At 29.0% G+C, this 17,114-nt stretch overlaps 3 protein-coding genes across 4 annotated transcripts; 2 read left to right on the forward strand and 1 right to left on the reverse strand.

Moving 5' to 3' along the window:
* The first annotated feature begins 4,973 nt into the window (after positions 1 to 4,973).
* On the forward strand, positions 4,974 to 8,508 carry LOC124424295. Its single transcript, XM_046963130.1, has 4 exons — positions 4,974 to 6,062; positions 6,624 to 6,840; positions 7,369 to 7,524; positions 8,325 to 8,508. The coding sequence occupies exons 1-4, from the start codon at positions 5,893 to 5,895 to the stop codon at positions 8,454 to 8,456; spliced, it is 675 nt and encodes a 224-aa protein (XP_046819086.1). The 5' UTR covers positions 4,974 to 5,892; the 3' UTR covers positions 8,457 to 8,508.
* A 138-nt stretch (positions 8,509 to 8,646) lies between these two features.
* Positions 8,647 to 10,673, reverse strand: LOC124424296 (glutathione S-transferase-like). Of its 2 annotated transcripts, none has more exons than XM_046963132.1 (5): positions 10,468 to 10,673; positions 10,050 to 10,188; positions 9,613 to 9,780; positions 9,364 to 9,506; positions 8,647 to 8,917 (listed from the first exon to the last, which is right to left on the reverse strand). In XM_046963132.1, exons 2-5 carry the CDS (start codon positions 10,180 to 10,182, stop codon positions 8,750 to 8,752), a joined length of 612 nt encoding a protein of 203 aa, XP_046819088.1. In that variant the 5' UTR covers positions 10,183 to 10,188; positions 10,468 to 10,673; the 3' UTR covers positions 8,647 to 8,749. The 2 variants fall into 2 exon arrangements, with proteins under 2 accessions (XP_046819088.1, XP_046819087.1); XM_046963131.1 differs by having other exon boundaries at positions 10,405 to 10,668.
* A 636-nt stretch (positions 10,674 to 11,309) lies between these two features.
* LOC124424475 (glutamyl aminopeptidase-like) lies at positions 11,310 to 17,109 on the forward strand. The gene is made up of 16 exons (XM_046963571.1): positions 11,310 to 11,648; positions 11,736 to 11,998; positions 12,151 to 12,298; positions 12,654 to 12,924; positions 13,691 to 13,959; positions 14,080 to 14,214; positions 14,480 to 14,763; positions 14,845 to 14,933; positions 15,244 to 15,371; positions 15,486 to 15,689; positions 15,882 to 15,961; positions 16,050 to 16,198; positions 16,328 to 16,466; positions 16,534 to 16,647; positions 16,737 to 16,845; positions 16,903 to 17,109. Exons 1-16 carry the CDS (start codon positions 11,433 to 11,435, stop codon positions 17,056 to 17,058), a joined length of 2,754 nt encoding a protein of 917 aa, XP_046819527.1. The 5' UTR covers positions 11,310 to 11,432; the 3' UTR covers positions 17,059 to 17,109.
* The last annotated feature ends 5 nt before the right edge of the window (positions 17,110 to 17,114 follow it).

The following is a 17,114-nucleotide window of genomic DNA, read 5'->3' on the forward strand; positions in this document are numbered from 1 at the left end:
CTCAGCATCATGTAGAGCTGCTTCTATTATCTTATCTTTCTACGGTTCTCTTTTCTAAGTTATATTTTTCTTGTTTTTATTTTCTATCCTATTAATATACTCTTATGAATTATGATTTATAATCTCGGGTGGGACCCATGGGATGGGCCATGGGGGTGTGCCTCTGTGCGGGTTGCTGTCTCAGCATCGTATAGAACTGCATCTCTGTTTTTCTCTTTTCTATTTCATATTTTTCTTTTTTAATTATGTTTTCAGTTATTTTATTAATAAGTTATTTCCTCTTAATTATGATTTTAATTATATGTTTAATTATGTGTTTAATTATATGTTTATTTGTGTTTATTTGTGTTTATTTGTGTTTATTTGTGTTTATTTATGTATTTAATCATGTTTTAATTATGTGTTTAATTATGTGTTTAATCATGTTTTTGATTATGTTATTAATATATTCTTATTAATTATGATTTATAAATTTTAGGTAGGACACATGAGAAGGTACGGGGTGCTGTCTCAGCATCGTATAGAACTGCATTTCTTTTTTTCTCTTTTCTATCTCATATTTTTCTTTTTTAATTATGTTTTCAGTTATGTTATTAATAAGTTATTTCTTTTCAGTTATGTTTTCTTAATATTTATTTAGGTTGTTTCTTTTCAATTATGTTTTCTTAATATTTACTTATGTTGTTTCTTATTAATTATGTTTTTAATTTTGTTTTCATTTATGTTATTAATATATTCTTATTAATTATGATTTATAAATTTTAGGTAGGACACATGAGAAGGTGCGGGCTGCTCTTTCAGCATCGTGCAGAGCTCTATCATTCTCCAGCACTCTTATCTATTTATATGTATTTATTTTCTATTTTATATAATTTTTTGTCTCTCTCTTATCATCCTTTTTTGTCTTTTTCAGAGATGATCGAGTAATCATGCAGCGATATTCAATATGTCTTTTCTTGTCTTTTTCTTATTTTCTCCTTAGCTTCTTACTTTTCAGGATAGATCATCAAGGGATAGGTTCATCTGTGGCCAGATGATACATCTCCAGGCAGGATTCATCATCGATTTTTACGCGCGGATACGGGAAGGATAGGAAGAACACTGGCGCGCGTGTCGGTGTGCACAAGCGTGGGTGTTCTCGGGCGCGATTAAACTTCGTTTGATTGCTCGTATCGAAAACGCGAATTTAGAGTAGAGTCACCGTTTTTCTAAAACTCACGTGAATGTACGCGGGCGCGACTTAAAAGTCCTACCGGGGACTTCGTTTCATTTGCTCGAATATTCGATTAGATTACCTCGCGAACGCGTTTTTTTAGAGTAGAGTCACCGTTTTCCGAACACTTGCATGGGTGTCCGGGCGCGATTAAAAGTCCTATCATGGACTTCGTTTTAGTGTTGAAATTCGGGGTGCGCGAACGGTTTACCTTGTAGTGCTGTACATAGTTAGCCGATGTTATGATAATCCTCATATTTGGTAACGGGGCGGAAATCTCGACAAATATCATGGAAAGTCTAAATACCGGTTAACATATGTCACTTTGGATTTCAACTTAGAGTCACCGTTCTTCTAACACTCATGTGAGTGTTCGCGTGCGCGATTAAAAGTCCTACCGGGGACTTCGTTTTGTTTGCTCGAATATTCGATTAGTTTATTTAGAGTAGAGTCACCGTTTATCGAACACTTGCGTGGGTGTCCGGGCGCGATTAAAAGTCCTATCATGGACTTCGTTTTAGTGTTGAAATTCGGGGTTCGCTTCGGATTTCAACTTAGAGTCACCGTTTTTCTAACACTCACGTGAGTGTTCGCATGCGCGATTGAAAGTCCTACCGGGGACTTCATTTTATTTCTTCGACATTTCAATTAGATTACTTCGCGAATTTGGATAGAACAATAGAATATACGTAATTATAACACACGTGAGTACCGCGAACGCGGTTAATACGTTTTGATTGTTCGAAATTCGGAAGCACGTATTCAGATGTGCGTAATAATCCGTTATGCCTGAGGCGAGGGTGTTGAACGGTAAAGCTCTCTGTAAGTGGGGTCCCTATAGCTGAGGCTATATACTTCCTGTTAGCTAAGTCGCCCTAAATATCCGAAGCGGAAGGCATAAGGGATCGGTATCGCGGAACGCGGATTTTAGAGTAAACTAGAGTCACCGTTAGCCCGTGGGTCTCCACATGCAGCAACTTCCACGTAGTGAGACCTGGGTCGGTATTACTTGCAAAGTCTAATTGTAAATTTTTTAATGCAAGTATTATCGAGCGAATGGCTGCATATTGTATTACTTTTCCAATATCTTTTCAAACTAATTCCAACTAAACATAAACATATTTTCATTTTATATAGCTAATAATACTTCAAAAGAAGAAATATAACAGAAATCTATTGTACAATAATTTCTCAGAGAAACAAAAAGGAAATTTTTCTATCTCTCTTTTATGTCCGCTGTCATTTCTATTTATTCTTATTTACTCTCATTAATTATCCTTTGTGTATTTCGGGTGGGACCCACGGGTGGGGCCTGTGGGCGAGGGCTTCTGTGCGGGTTGCTGTCTCAGCATCATATAGAACTGTTTCTCTTGTCTTATCTTTTTGGGGCTCTCTATTCTTCTTTTTCTGGGGCTCTCTTTTCTTTCTCCGGCTCTCGTTTCTATCTCATATTTTTCATTTTTATTTATGTTTTCAATTATGTTATGAATATGTTATTTCTTTTAAATTATGTATTTAATTATGTGTTTAATTATGTGTTTATGTCTTTTATTATGTTTTTAATATATTTTTATTAATTATAATTTATAAGCTTTAAGTAGGATCCATGGGATGGTGCATGTTGCTTCTCTTTTCGTTTCTTTTTCTAGGTCTCTTATCTATTTATATATATTTATTTTCTATTTGTATTTTATATATGTATATTTATATTATTTTGTTTTATATATTTTTTGTTTTTTTATTTCCTCTTTATCTTTTTCTTTTACAGTATAGGTCATCGAGGGATAGGTTCATCAGCGGCCGGATGAATCGTCGCATGGCGGGATTCATCATCGATTTCTATGCGCGAATACGGGAAGGATAGGAAGAACACTGGCGCGCGTGTCGGCGGGCACAGGCGTGGGTGTTCTCGGGCGCGATTAAACTTCGTTTGATTGTTCGTATCGAAAACGCGAATTTAGAGTAGAGTTACCATTTTTTAACACTTGCGTGGGTGTTCGGGCGCGATTAAAGGTCCTACCGTGGACTTCGTTTGATTTTTTCGAAATTTCGATGGGGGTACTTCGCGAATTTCGGCTTAATAGTAGAATCTACGTAATTATAACACACACGTGAGTGTCGCGACGCGATTAGTATTTCTAAGGAGTGCGCTTTGTTTGTTCGAAATTCGTGAAGCACGAATTCGGATGTGCTTAATAATCCGTTATGTCTGAAGCGGACGGTGCAAATGGTGGAGCTATCTGTAAGAGGTGTGCAGTAGCAAAAGCTACGCATACCCTGTTAGTTAAGAAGCCAGTGCATTGAAGCGGAAAGGTATCGCGGATCGGTATCGTGGAACGCGGATTTTAGAGTAGAGTCACCGTTAGCCCGTGGGTCTCCACATGCAGCAACCTCCACGTGGTGAGACCTGGGTCGGTATTACTTGCAAAGTCTAATTATAAATATTTTAACGCAAGTATTACCGAGCGAATGGCTGCATATTGAATTACTTTTCCAATATCTTTTCAGTCTAATTCCAATTAAACATTAACATATATCCATTTTATATCTCGAATAACATTTCAAACGAAGAAGTATAACAGAATTAATTGTACAATTATTTCTAAGAGAAACGAAAAGGAAATTTTTCTATCTCTCTTTTATGTTCGCTGTCATATCTATTTATTCTTATTTACTTTCATTAATTATCCTTTGTGTATTTCGGGTGGGACCCACGGGTGGGGCCTGTGGGCGAGGGCTTCTGTGCGGGTTGCTGTCTCAGCATCATATAGAACAGTTTCTCTTGTCTTATCTTTTTGAGGCTCTCTATTCTTCTCTTTCCGGGGCTCTCTTTTCTTTCTCCAGCTCTCATTTCTATCTCATATTTTTCATTTTTAATATTGCTTCAATTATGTTATGAATATGTTATTTTTTTTTAATTATATATTCTTAATATTTATTTGTTTCTTTCTTATTATGTATTTAATTATGTGTTTAATTATGTGTTTATGTCTTTTATTATGTTTTTAATATATTTTTATTAATTATAATTTATAAGCTTTAGGTAGGATCCATGGGATAGTGCATGTTGCTTCTCTTTTCGTTTCTTTTTCTAGGTCTCTTATCTATTTATATATATTTATTTTCTATTTGTATTTTATATATGTATATATATATATTATTTTGTTTTATATATTTTTTTATTCTTTTATTTCCTCTTTATCTTTTTCTTTTACAGTATAGGTCATCGAGGGATAGGTTCATCAGCGGCCGGATGAATCGTCGCATGGCGGGGTTCATCATCGATTTCTATGCGCGAATACGGGAAGGATAGGAAGAACACTGGCGCGCGTGTCGGCGGGCACAGGCGTGGGTGTTCTCGGGCGCGATTAAACTTCGTTTGATTGTTCGTATCGAAAACGCGAATTTAGAGTAGAGTTACCATTTTTTAACACTTGCGTGGGTGTTCGGGCGCGATTAAAGGTCCTACCGTGGACTTCGTTTGATTTTTTCGAAATTTCGATGGGGGTACTTCGCGAATTTCGGCTTAATAGTAGAATCTACGTAATTATAACACACACGTGAGTGTCGCGACGCGATTAGTATTTCTAAGGAGTGCGCTTTGTTTGTTCGAAATTCGTGAAGCACGAATTCGGATGTGCTTAATAATCCGTTATGTCTGAAGCGGACGGTGCAAATGGTGGAGCTATCTGTAAGAGGTGTGCAGTAGCAAAAGCTACGCATACCCTGTTAGTTAAGAAGCCAGTGCATTGAAGCGGAAAGGTATCGCGGATCGGTATCGTGGAACGCGGATTTTAGAGTAGAGTCACCGTTAGCCCGTGGGTCTCCACATGCAGCAACCTCCACGTGGTGAGACCTGGGTCGTTAATACTTGCAAAGTCTAATTGTAAATCTTATAACGCAAGTATTATCGAGCGAATGGCTGCATATTGTATTACATTTCCAGTAGCTTTTCATTCTAATTCCAACTAAACATTAACATATTTCCATTTTATATAGCTAATAATACTTCGAACGAAGAAATATGGCAGAATTCTATTGTACAATAATTTCTCAGAGAAACAAAAAGGAAATTTTTCTATAACAGTTTTATTTCAATAACACTTTTCTATAACTCTTATGTTCGCAAGCATTTTCTGATATCTTCTGATTTCTCGTCGATGGATGGAATTTATCATCGAGGGAACGTTTCATCATCGATGAACCGACCTATCAACTTTGATGAGGCACGCACAGTCCGTCGGCTTGTATATATCATGCGATTATGTGTATATGTATATGTGTGTGTGTGTTTGCGTGTATATATTATTTTTTTTCTTTTTTTTCAATTTTCTATTTCTCGTGAAAAATGACTTTTTTTTTTTATTTTAATTAGGGAGACGGTATCATGTATTTTGTAGAAAGAGTGCGGTCACTGACAACGAACGGATATGCATATCGGTGAAACAAAGAGAGAGAGAGAGAGAATCATGTTCATTTTTCTTTAGTATGCGTAATGAGTTTATCGAATTTATCAAAATTTCTTCTTCATCATTCCGTACGCGAGTGATCGTCAGTCGACGAACACGAAAATATAGTCATAAACTCTTTCTGCCACGAATTATTCGATTTTCCTTTTATTACCATATTAATTTCATCTAAGAATATAATCATTTTTCTCTTTCGGTGAAATAATAAAAATGTCGGTAATCGTTCATTATGCAGTCGTTGCATTCTGGGAGAAATCTGGTTGCAAGATCGTCGCAGATTATTTGGTCGATCCCGAAGCCGATTGTCGTGAAATTGCTTTAACTACAATACAGGACATTAAGAATCTTGAAAACGACAGGACCAGCCTCGATCGGGGCAAGTAAGCTCAGAAATCCTCGATCTGATTTCGGTGCGTTTTTGTGCTCGTTATTGTCTAACAAAAAAGTGGATTTTTTTTGCCTTTCCTCTCTCTCACTCTCTCTCTCTCTCTCTCTCTCTCTCTCTCTCTCTCTCTCTCTCTCTCTCTCTCTCTCTCTCTCTCTCTCTCTCTCTCTCTCTTTCATCGAATTTTGTAAATGAATGCAACATTATAAATTATAAATACAATTTATTCTAATTCCAAAATTGATAAAAATTTAATATATCCGTTTATATTCTCTTAGAAATCGATCTATTTTATATGTAAAAAAAAAAAAAAAAGAAAACAATTAATAACAAACAAACGCTGAATATATATATTTAGGCTATTTGTCATAATTATCATTTAAATATTATTAGCACATTGAATACGTATGTATTTACTCGTTTATTGATTCGTGAAAATTTTTTGGGCAATTCGATTAATGAAAATCCATCGTTAGATGAACGAGCCTTGTTTTTTTTTTCCCTTTATCTTTTTAAATATCACATAGAAAATTTCCATCTTATGTATTGTCTTTAGATATATGGTGCATCTACTGATCGGAGAATTGCATTATGCTTGCTTGACAACAAAACCAGAATCTTCATCGGCAGCATCCCGATTAGAATCCTGTTCTCAAATCTTTCTCGACAGGTTGAGAAATATTTACAGAGAATTACCGATACTTGCCGATCTATCGAGGGATCTAACTAATCTAGCTGTCGCTGATCTTTCTAAACCACTTCAACAAATCATTGTACGTATTATTTTCTAATTTATTATAAAATTTATTACATTTCATTATATGAGGATTCTATTAAAGGTATTCAGGGCTTAACACATTTGCAAAGAATATATATATATATATATATATATATATATATATATATATATATTTTATGATCATTTCAAAATTTGTTACAATCATTTATAAATTATCTCTTTAACTGTTAATTTATTTGTATTAATTAACATATTAATTAATACAAATAATTAAATATATATATGTATTATTATTATACATAATATATTATTAGATAATTTAATTATTTTTAATAAATAATATATTTATTATTAAAGATGATAAAACGTAACGACAAATTAAGCACAACAAAATAATAATAATAATAATAATAATAATAATAATTATTATTATTATTATTATTATTATTATTATTATTATTATTATGTTAATGTATTAATTAACGTTCTTTATTTTTTCTCATTTCATCAATTAAAAAAAAAAGATATGTCGATAAATTAATAGAAATTATAATCGTTTTAGAATGAATACAATCAACAGGAACCAAACACTATACCAAAATTGGAGACCCAATTAGTCGAAATACGACGTATGTTAATGGATGGCATTCAAAAATTGATAGACAGGGGTCAAAAGTTGGATGATCTACTTCGTAAAACGCAAACTTTACAAATTACGGTAAATTTTTATATGTTTTTTTTTCTCTCATATAGAACACATATTATAATAATAGTGTCTTTATAAAAAATTGAAAAATAACTTATTCACATATATTAATTTGTTTGTCAATCATTTTCGTTATTTTCACGAATGTTGTTTGATAATTTTATTTTTACTTTTATTATATTTAAAATAAATTAAAAGAATGACTTGCAAAAAAATATTAAATACGTTCAATATTTTAGATGCAAAAAAAAAAAATTATCCAAAGTCCAGCAATAATAAACAATATTCGAATGATCAATATTTAATCAGTCATTTTACATAGTTTGCTCTATAAAGATTGAAAAAATTATGATATAAATTATGTGTGCTTTATATAAAAACTTTACATTTTTTAATTATTAAGAAATATGATTCATTGGTTAGTAATATTATTAAACTTGTTTTTATAATCGAAGATACAACTCATAAATTATAATTTCCCGCATTATCGGTATTAACGATACGTACGATTCCATGGGTCATGACTTACTGACCGTCAAAGGTTTATAACAATTATTGATATCCTGTCATGTATTTATTAATCATTGTATTCACAATAACATCTTACGATATCATTTACTCGTTCATGAGAGTAAAGTGCATAAGCAGAAAAATAAAGAAAAAAGTAAATTTTCTTAACTATTAAATTAATTAACTACACGTATTAAACATTTATTATTAAAAATTGATCATTCGTTATAAGATATTTTTGATCTTTTTATTGTCAAATTTTTAGATCCTAATATAATATTATTTTTAATAATTTGTTGCAGTCAAGAAAAGATTTTCACATGGGAACGAAAATACCACGAAAGAAAAACGTTTTCTTGGCTGCCACTGCAGCTACACTGATGTTTCTATCAACATCCCTTTTCGTTTTCTTATTGTACATAGGTATTTTATAAAATATTTTGTTTAGAAAAAAAACAAAAAAACAAAAAAACAAACAAAAAAACACAAGGAGACATCACATATTAACAATATTAAGTAATAATAAATTATTTATTTACTTTTCATGTTCAACAGGAAACTTCATACGACGATGTTGTTTAATTTCTTATTTTTAGGCTAAAAAATAAACTCACTGAGCACAAATTGCATTGAATACGTTTTAATTACTGTAATTGTAGATTTTTTTACAATACCGTAAAAGAAAAAATAAGATATGTGCGTGAAAGTGATATCAAATTAGGAATATTTAAAAATCCAATTTAGGTCTCTTCTGAACCCATTCTTTAATTTTTGGAATTGCAAGTACCTTCTCCTTGAGAGACTTCAAATTAGGATTATCCTTGCCAATATCTAACTCACAAGCATTGTTAATTGAATCCGAAATGGCCACGAAAAACAAATCAGCATAGCTCAACTAAAGAAAAGAAAAAAAACTTTTGTTTAATATTTTATATTTTGCATTATGATAAATAATAAATGTTTGTTAAAAAACAAATGACATGAAAATAAAAATTACAAGTAATGAAATAGAAGTAGTGTACTACGATGGTCAAATCAATAAAATAAATTTCATTTTTTTTCTTCATTATTGTCCTTACTTTTAAATGAATATTTTTTAGATACTCTAAAAGTTTCTAGATAACTTTGAAAATCAATTATTTTTTTTTTCAATATTTTTTAGACCAATTTTTTTCAATTTATAAAACTATAACCATAACCACAAACTTGAAAATCATTTAAGGACTTTCTCAATAACTAACCTAAAATTTTTTGGCCCAATACTCTGAATTTTATTTAAAATAAAAAAAGAAAAGAAAAATTCATAATCAATAAAATAACAGAAAATATCTAAATTTATACCTGACCACCATGCAAATAACCACCATTATTATGAACCAGTTCTTCTAACTTTTTCAAATAAAATGGTAAAGTTGTAGTTAAAACTTCTTCCTTTTTTTTAGCCTTCTCGTTGGGATCAGTGCTTCTATAGAAAAGTGCTACTTCTATAAATGAATATAATTCAATAAATAAATTAATTAAATAAACAAAAATTTTTAATTTCGATCGAAACACATTATATTGAGATATTTCAAATATTTTAGATCTTACGTTTTCTGAGATCGTGAAGAGCATTAGCAATAGCATTGATCTGTAAATCGTCCAAATCCGTTTTACCATTTAAATTATATTTCTTTGCCAAATATTGGCAAATCGGTAATGTTTGAGAATAAACTTTACCGTCGAATTCTAAAATTGGCATTTGCCCGAATGGAGTTGCTGCAAAAAAAAAAAAAAATAAATAAAAAAAACAAAAAAAAAGAACAATATAAAATTAAATCAATATACGCGGTATCATAAAATAGTTATACAATTAATCAAAGTAAATAGAAACAATTAATAATAATAAGTAACATAATAATATCTTTTAATGAACAATTGATAATAAATAGAAAATATTAATGAAGAGAAATTAAATTAATAATGAAGAGAAAAAAGAAAAAGAATAATTTTCGTAATAAACAATCGATAATATAAAATGTACATACCTGATTTAAATTTTAACCATTCTTCGCGATCGATACGAATATCTTCAAATTCGGCGCCACCGTAGCTTAATAAGAATCTTATTGGCTCACCCAAACCCATTACATTGAAGTATGATAACTTGTACTGCACCATTGTCACCTGAAGGAAACAAAATTTTATATTAAAGAAAAATAAATAATAATAAAATATTTCTATAATACCAAATTATTTATATATATATATATATATATATATATATATTACTTATATATATATATAAATATATAAATAAATATATAAATAAGTAATATAGCAGAGTAATGAATGTATTATTATTATTATTATTATTATTTAATTAATTAATACTTTACTAACAGATAATAATTGCACTATAAAAATGAACGACACTAATCAATCGAAGATCCAATTGATACTAACTGAAGTATGCTCGTCAATGTATAAGAATCTACCATAAGAATTTCATGTTTGTTCCCCCTCTCCAATAATCAAACTTCTCTTCATCTCTTTCTCTTAGCTTTTCAAGTATCTTGCTCGTATTGCGTATATTGTGAAACGATTATACAGGAAAACCGGTCGACACATTTGGTGGGGATTCTTTAGCTTACTTTCACTTTTCGTTTTGTTACAATAAAGATGAAACGACATCGAATTTTATCCTGTTAATAAATAAATCAATTTGGTTTTTGTATTTATAAATTTTATGATTTATAAAAAATCATAACTTTTTTGTTCCGCTTTTGTTATCTTTCGCTTATGTTCGATAATCTAATCTCTGTATAGATTATACCGATCAATATGTATATGTGTGTATATATATGTGTGTAAGTACGTACGTTAAATATTATAATATTATAATGATATTTGATGTCAAACATGAAATATATATTTTGAATGTTTATATTTTATTTACAAATAAAAATTCAAAATATCATAAAAATATTTCTAGCTCGATCGATATATCAAATTCGAGGAACGAAATATTTTATTAATTATGTCAATACGTCACTTATTATTTAGTAATAATTTTTTATGGGAAATATAGAATATATTTTTTGTATATTCGTATGGATATATTTTAAAACATTTGGAAGAAAAATAATTTCGATTAGAACAAAATAAATTTTATCACATGGTGCAAAACATCATAGATACGTTCTTAACTCGATCACGCTTCGAGGAACGATACTCAGTCGATAATCGAATAATCGACTTGATAACTTTATCTCTCAATAACCTCTTTCATTCCAATTTATTATCATTAGTAATTATAACATATAGGACCTTTCGTTGATTCACGTTAATCTACATTGGATATTAAAATAATATCCAATCGTAAATTTATAGATAGTAGAATAAAGAAAGTTTTTGTTTCGAGAATCGTAATGAAATATAAACGATACTTTTTTTTATTTTTAATAACCTTCAATATTGTATTCGGTCGAGCAAAAATATTCGATAAAAATCGATATGAAATCGAACACATGGATGGTCGTTTGTCCAAGGACATCGTACCAAAAAAATATATCATCGCAGCATCACCTGATTTCATCGAAGATAGGTTTTATGGTGCTGTACAAATCGATTTAACAATTATGAAGGTATCTATTCGATTTTTCACACTTCGATAAATCGAATCATTATTTTCAATATGTCTCTCTCTCTCTCTTTTCCTTTTTTTGTTTTAGGTTAAAGATTATATAGTTTTACATTCAAAAAATTTAACCATTACGTCGACTAAATTGTATAAAAGTGATATGCCATATGATGAAATTTCAATTGATACTATTTATCCTATTGAGGAATATGAAATGATAGTAATCGAAATTACAAATAGCTTAAAACCTGATAATTATATCCTAAGAATGAATTACAGTGGTACATTAAGCAATAAGATCAATGGATTTTATTTGAGTAGTTATACAGTTAATTCCGAAAATGATCGTGTCAGGTGATTTCAATGATCATTTGGATTATATATATATATATATATATATATATATATATATATATATATATATATATATATATATTAATATTTTATAATATTCTTTGTTCTCTTTCTGTCTTTCTTTTTTTCTTTTTAATTTATTCTATTTATAGAAAATTAGCGGTCACACAATTTGAACCAACTTATGCGAGAAAAACATTTCCTTGTTTCGATGAGCCAGCATTTAAATCTATTTTTCATATTCGTATCGTTCACGATGGAAAATCGAATTATCATGCTTTATCTAACATGCCGAGTATAGTAAGCAGAAAACTTTATGCCATATTGAAAAATAATATAATGTGGAATATTTCGAACGTGAGAAAAAAATATTGAGTATATTGAGGAATATACTTTTTTGAAAATTACAACTTTTGAAATTGAAATTCGTTTATTTTGGATCCTTAAAAAAATATGATTTTAAGGTTTCAAAAAAAAAAAAAAAGAAAAAAAAAGAAAAACAATTTTGAATTCCTGAAAGGATAAATTTAAGATGACAAAATTTCGGTAAATATTTTCAAACGAAATGTTTGCAATTTTTCAAAAATTCATTCTCGAAATATTCACAACAAATTCTATAGAAATCGTCAAAAAAGATTTTGATATTAATTTGTAGAGAGTCGATAAAGCAGATGATAAAAGCGATTTGATGGTAACAACTTTTGCACCTACTTTACCGATGTCGACATATCTAGTGGCTTTTCTAATAAGTGATTTTGAGTGTCTAACCTCAAGTGCAGATTCATTAAACGGAACTAGAATACCGCTTAGTGTTTGTATTAGATCGGATTACAAGAGTAAAGTGCAATTTGCTTTGAATATTGCTGCCCAAGCTATCGAATATTATTCGAATATTTTGAACATCGATTATGCTCTCCCAAAATTAGGTATAATATTAATTAATTAAATTTATATATATATATATATATATATATATATATATATATATATATATTGTTTCTTTTTTAATTTAATAATAAAGAAAAAACTAATTTTAATGCAAACGAATTAAAAAATATTCTAAAAGAATTTTTATTAAAAAAAAAAAAAAAAAAAATTATTCAATCGATAGATGGTACTGGTGATCACAATTATTGATCTATTATAAAGTGTTATCTATTTTCAGGCATTAATAATGAATAATTATAAAAATTTATGAATAAAATTAATATGAAAGAGAAATTTTTTATATCGAAAATTAATTTCATAGATTATACTTCGTAGATTAAACTTTTCTCGATACTATGGTCGTAGGAATAATTTAGATCGGTTACATTTAATAGCTGATTATTAATTTTAATTATTTATTTTATTTTTATACACTTAGAATATTTTAATACTATTCTTGTTCAAACAATTAATTAATCGTATGATTTTTATTAAAATCTTTTTTTCATGATAATTATCATTATTAGTCGTAAATATCATGAAAATAATTTAAATAGAAAATTTGTAAAAATTATATGTATGGCGTTTATTTTTTATCACATTATATTAATAACAATATTATAACAATAATAATATAGAATTATAAAGAAAAAAAAAGAAATATATATATATATAATTAAGACTCTTTTCATAATGATCAACTCATATGTTATAAAATTCCTACGTATAAAGATGTAATTAATACAAAAAAAAAGAATTTCGTAGATCTCGTCGGAATACCGGATTTTGCAGCTGGCGCAATGGAAAATTGGGGTTTAATAACGTTCCGTGAGACTGAAGTGATCTACAGCGAGGAACATAGCTCATGCGAAAACATAAAGAGCGTTGCTCTCACGGTGACCCATGAATTGGCACATATGTGGTTTGGAAATCTTGTTACAATGAAATGGTGGAACGATCTTTGGCTCAATGAAGGTTTTGCAACTTATATGGAACACATTGCCGTCGATTTTATTTTTCCCGAATGGAATCAGGTCTTGTATATTATCAGATTAAAAAAAAAAAAAAAAAAAAAAAAAAAAAACGTTAATACAATTCAATTATTAATTGTAATACAGTGGTGTGTTTATATTTTTTTTTTTTTTCTTCTTTAGATGCAAATCTTCCCATTGGATACTAAATACACATCGATGATCTATGATATGAAAAAAAATGCACACCCAATAGTTAATCGTCTTGAAGCTTCCGATGAAATAGGTCAAATGTTTGATCGTATTTCTTATCAAAAAGTATGCTAATATTTTAACATCCTATTATGTAATTGATAATATGAATTATTTTCCAATTATAAAACATTCTTATCTTGGATAATTTAATGATACTTGACGAACTTGTATTAAAAAAAAAAAAAAAACAAAAAAAAAACATAATAATAATAATAATAATAAGATAATCTTAGAAAAATTTATATAATAACAAATCAAATTGTTCTTATGATTGAAATACTTTATTCGTTACTTCTTAAGATATATGATGGTTTTTTTTCTATTCCAGAGTGCTGCAGTAATTAACATGTTAGAAGATGCAATAGGCAATTTAAAATTCATCTCTGGAATTAGAAGCTATCTTAAGATGTATCAATTTGCTAATGCCGAGTCGAAAGAACTTTTTGTGCGTTTAAACGAGGAAACTAAAAATTTCGTAAATCTAATAGATTTTTTAAATCGATGGACAAGATTACCTGGATTTCCTCTCGTTAAAGTTCAACAAAAGGGTAGATCAGTGAAATTGTCTCAGCAACGATATATCGTTGATAAAAAACAAGAGGAATCGTTCACGTAAGTTGAAAATATAAAAGACAAACTTTTTAATTCTTATCGATTATATTATTATCATAATATAATTGTTTTCAATGATAGAGAAAGTTGGGACATTCCTTTGAAGTATATAACGAATCGACAAGAAGACGGTATTAATTTTGCTTGGTTCCTTGCTAATTATTCTTGCGGCAAGTATTAGAGTTTTTTTTTTTTATCTACGAGTATACATGATATACAAAGATGTCCCGTCTTAATCGATCCAAACGAATTTCAATGAAATTTCTAGCGGATCCAAAAAAAAAAAAAAAAAAGAAACAGAAAAGAAAAATAGAATTCAAAATTCATTAAATTTTCATCATAAATCAAGGAATAGAAAATGAAAACGCAAATTAACAAAAAATTACTGACATAATCACTTATGTATGGATCGATTAAAATATAGTATTCAGAGAATTTGCTTGATAATAATTAAATCATCATGTTAATATATCCATGCAGTCGAATTGGTCTTAGAAAAGTCAGTAAATTGGGTAAAATTGAATCACAATTCGATTGGTTATTATATCGTTAATTATACTGAAGATAATTGGAGAACGTTCACTGACTTACTATTGACTAATATCCAAGTAAAGATCAAACACACCCACATCCACACCCACACAATTCTTTTATCTTATATATATATATATATACATTTGATTTACAAGGATGTACTTTAATAATCATAATCTCATTAATAGGTTCTGGATCCAGTAAATCGTGCAGATTTATTGCACGATGCATTTATTTTAGGTAATAATAACGATCTGTCATATCATATCATTTTGAACATGACCACTTACCTAAAAAACGAGAGTGCTCTTCAACCTTGGATAGTTGCTGGTCAATGGATCAATCATGTTAACAGATTATTTCGTTCGACTAATTTGCATCGTCCGTTTCAAGTAAAATTTTATTTATTTTATATTTTAAAATTTCCATTCATTTATTATTAACAAATATTTATTTGAAATTTGTATGTGCGCGTATATCATTGTGACATCGGAAAAAAATAATTATAATAATAATAATAATTAATTAATTAATTAATTATTATTATTATAAAAAATCTACTTAATCAAATTTATTTATCGTAGTCCTATGTGCAACGTCTGATCGATAAAATTTATCAACAAGTTGGATGGAAGGTTAACGAGAAAGAAGAATTACCATACAGGTAAAAAATCGTTATAAGATTTAATAATTATTTCTCTTATTTCTGATCGTACGAGAAATGTGCCTAATCTCATGATCGACTTTTCGAGAGAATTACGGGTAGTTATTCTGAAGATAGCATGCAGTGTAAAATTCGATCATTGCTTGGACACAGCCATTATGAAGCTTAAAAATTTCGTTGATAGTAATGCCACGCAAAAATTGCATCCTGACATTCGTTCTATCGTTTATTCCTATGGTGGGTTAAATAATATAAAATATAATAATATTTTATGTTAAAAAAAAAAAAAAAAAAAAAAGAAAAAAAAATGTACGTTTTTTTAATTAAGATTTTTTTTTTTTTTTTTTTTTTTTCCTTGATGTAAAGGTCTCTTTGTGCCAAACGAGGAGGCTGAACCGATATTCGAAAAAATGTGGGAATTCTTTTTAAGAGAGACAGATGTGCAAGAAAAAAAAAGATTGTTGATAAGATTAGCAGCTGTTAGAAACAAGGATATTCTCAATAAGTACGTGTTAAATATTTTTATATCGAATTAAATAATGATTATATATTTAAAATTAATCTTAACGTAGATATCTTTTGAAGATACAAGACGAAAAAGTTGTTCGTAGGCAAGATTTTTTTGAAGTCATCAGTAATATCGCTCTAAATCCAGTTGGTCTTGATATAGTCTGGGACTTTTTTAGGTAATTTTTCGTTAAAATTAAAAAAAAATATTTTAATTGTAAATATGAAATCCTTATTTTTTTTTTTTTCTTTTTTTTCTTTTTTATAGAAATCATTGGGAAAATTTAATCGAAAAATTTGCATTAAACGATCACGCTGTGGATGCAGTTATAGGAGCAGCCATTTCTTTATTCAAAGATGAAGAAAAATTGATGGAGGTATTTTGTTTGAATAAGAACTTAAATTGATTTATATTTTATAAGTTAATATCGTAGGTAACAAATTTCTTCGATAAATATCCAAATATTGGTCCAAATGCAAATATGAAGAAAAATGTGATTGAAGATATTGAAAGTAATATCAAATGGATAAAAATGAATTTGTGGCAATTCGAACAATGGTTAAACGAAGAAGGAACTTATTTTACATAGAACTTTCATTATAAAATAAATTATAAAATATAATTATATGTTCTTTTTTTTTTCCA

Source organism: Vespa crabro, chromosome 5, assembly GCF_910589235.1.
Source record: "Vespa crabro chromosome 5, iyVesCrab1.2, whole genome shotgun sequence".
Classification (NCBI taxonomy): domain Eukaryota; kingdom Metazoa; phylum Arthropoda; class Insecta; order Hymenoptera; family Vespidae; genus Vespa; species Vespa crabro.

What these genes read in the sequence shown, in the direction of transcription:
- LOC124424295 (XM_046963130.1), top strand. Translation starts at nt 5,893, where the DNA reads ATGTCGGTAATCGTTCATTATGCAGTCGTTGCATTCTGGGAGAAATCT. An exon ending in ACCAGCCTCGATCGGGGCAA is followed by an intron (nt 6,063 to 6,623) that starts GTAAGCTCAGAA and finishes TATTGTCTTTAG; the next exon opens with ATATATGGTGCATCTACTGA. An exon ending in CGCAAACTTTACAAATTACG is followed by an intron (nt 7,525 to 8,324) that starts GTAAATTTTTAT and finishes AATTTGTTGCAG; the next exon opens with TCAAGAAAAGATTTTCACAT.
- LOC124424475 (XM_046963571.1), top strand. Translation starts at nt 11,433, where the DNA reads ATGAAATATAAACGATACTTTTTTTTATTTTTAATAACCTTCAATATT. An exon ending in TATCTAACATGCCGAGTATA is followed by an intron (nt 12,299 to 12,653) that starts GTAAGCAGAAAA and finishes ATTAATTTGTAG; the next exon opens with AGAGTCGATAAAGCAGATGA. An exon ending in TTTTTCCCGAATGGAATCAG is followed by an intron (nt 13,960 to 14,079) that starts GTCTTGTATATT and finishes TTTCTTCTTTAG; the next exon opens with ATGCAAATCTTCCCATTGGA.
- LOC124424296 (XM_046963132.1), bottom strand. Translation starts at nt 10,182, where the DNA reads ATGGTGCAGTACAAGTTATCATACTTCAATGTAATGGGTTTGGGTGAG. An exon ending in ATGGTTAAAATTTAAATCAG is followed by an intron (nt 9,781 to 10,049) that starts GTATGTACATTT and finishes TTTTTTTTGCAG; the next exon opens with CAACTCCATTCGGGCAAATG. An exon ending in GTTATTTGCATGGTGGTCAG is followed by an intron (nt 8,918 to 9,363) that starts GTATAAATTTAG and finishes TCTTTTCTTTAG; the next exon opens with TTGAGCTATGCTGATTTGTT.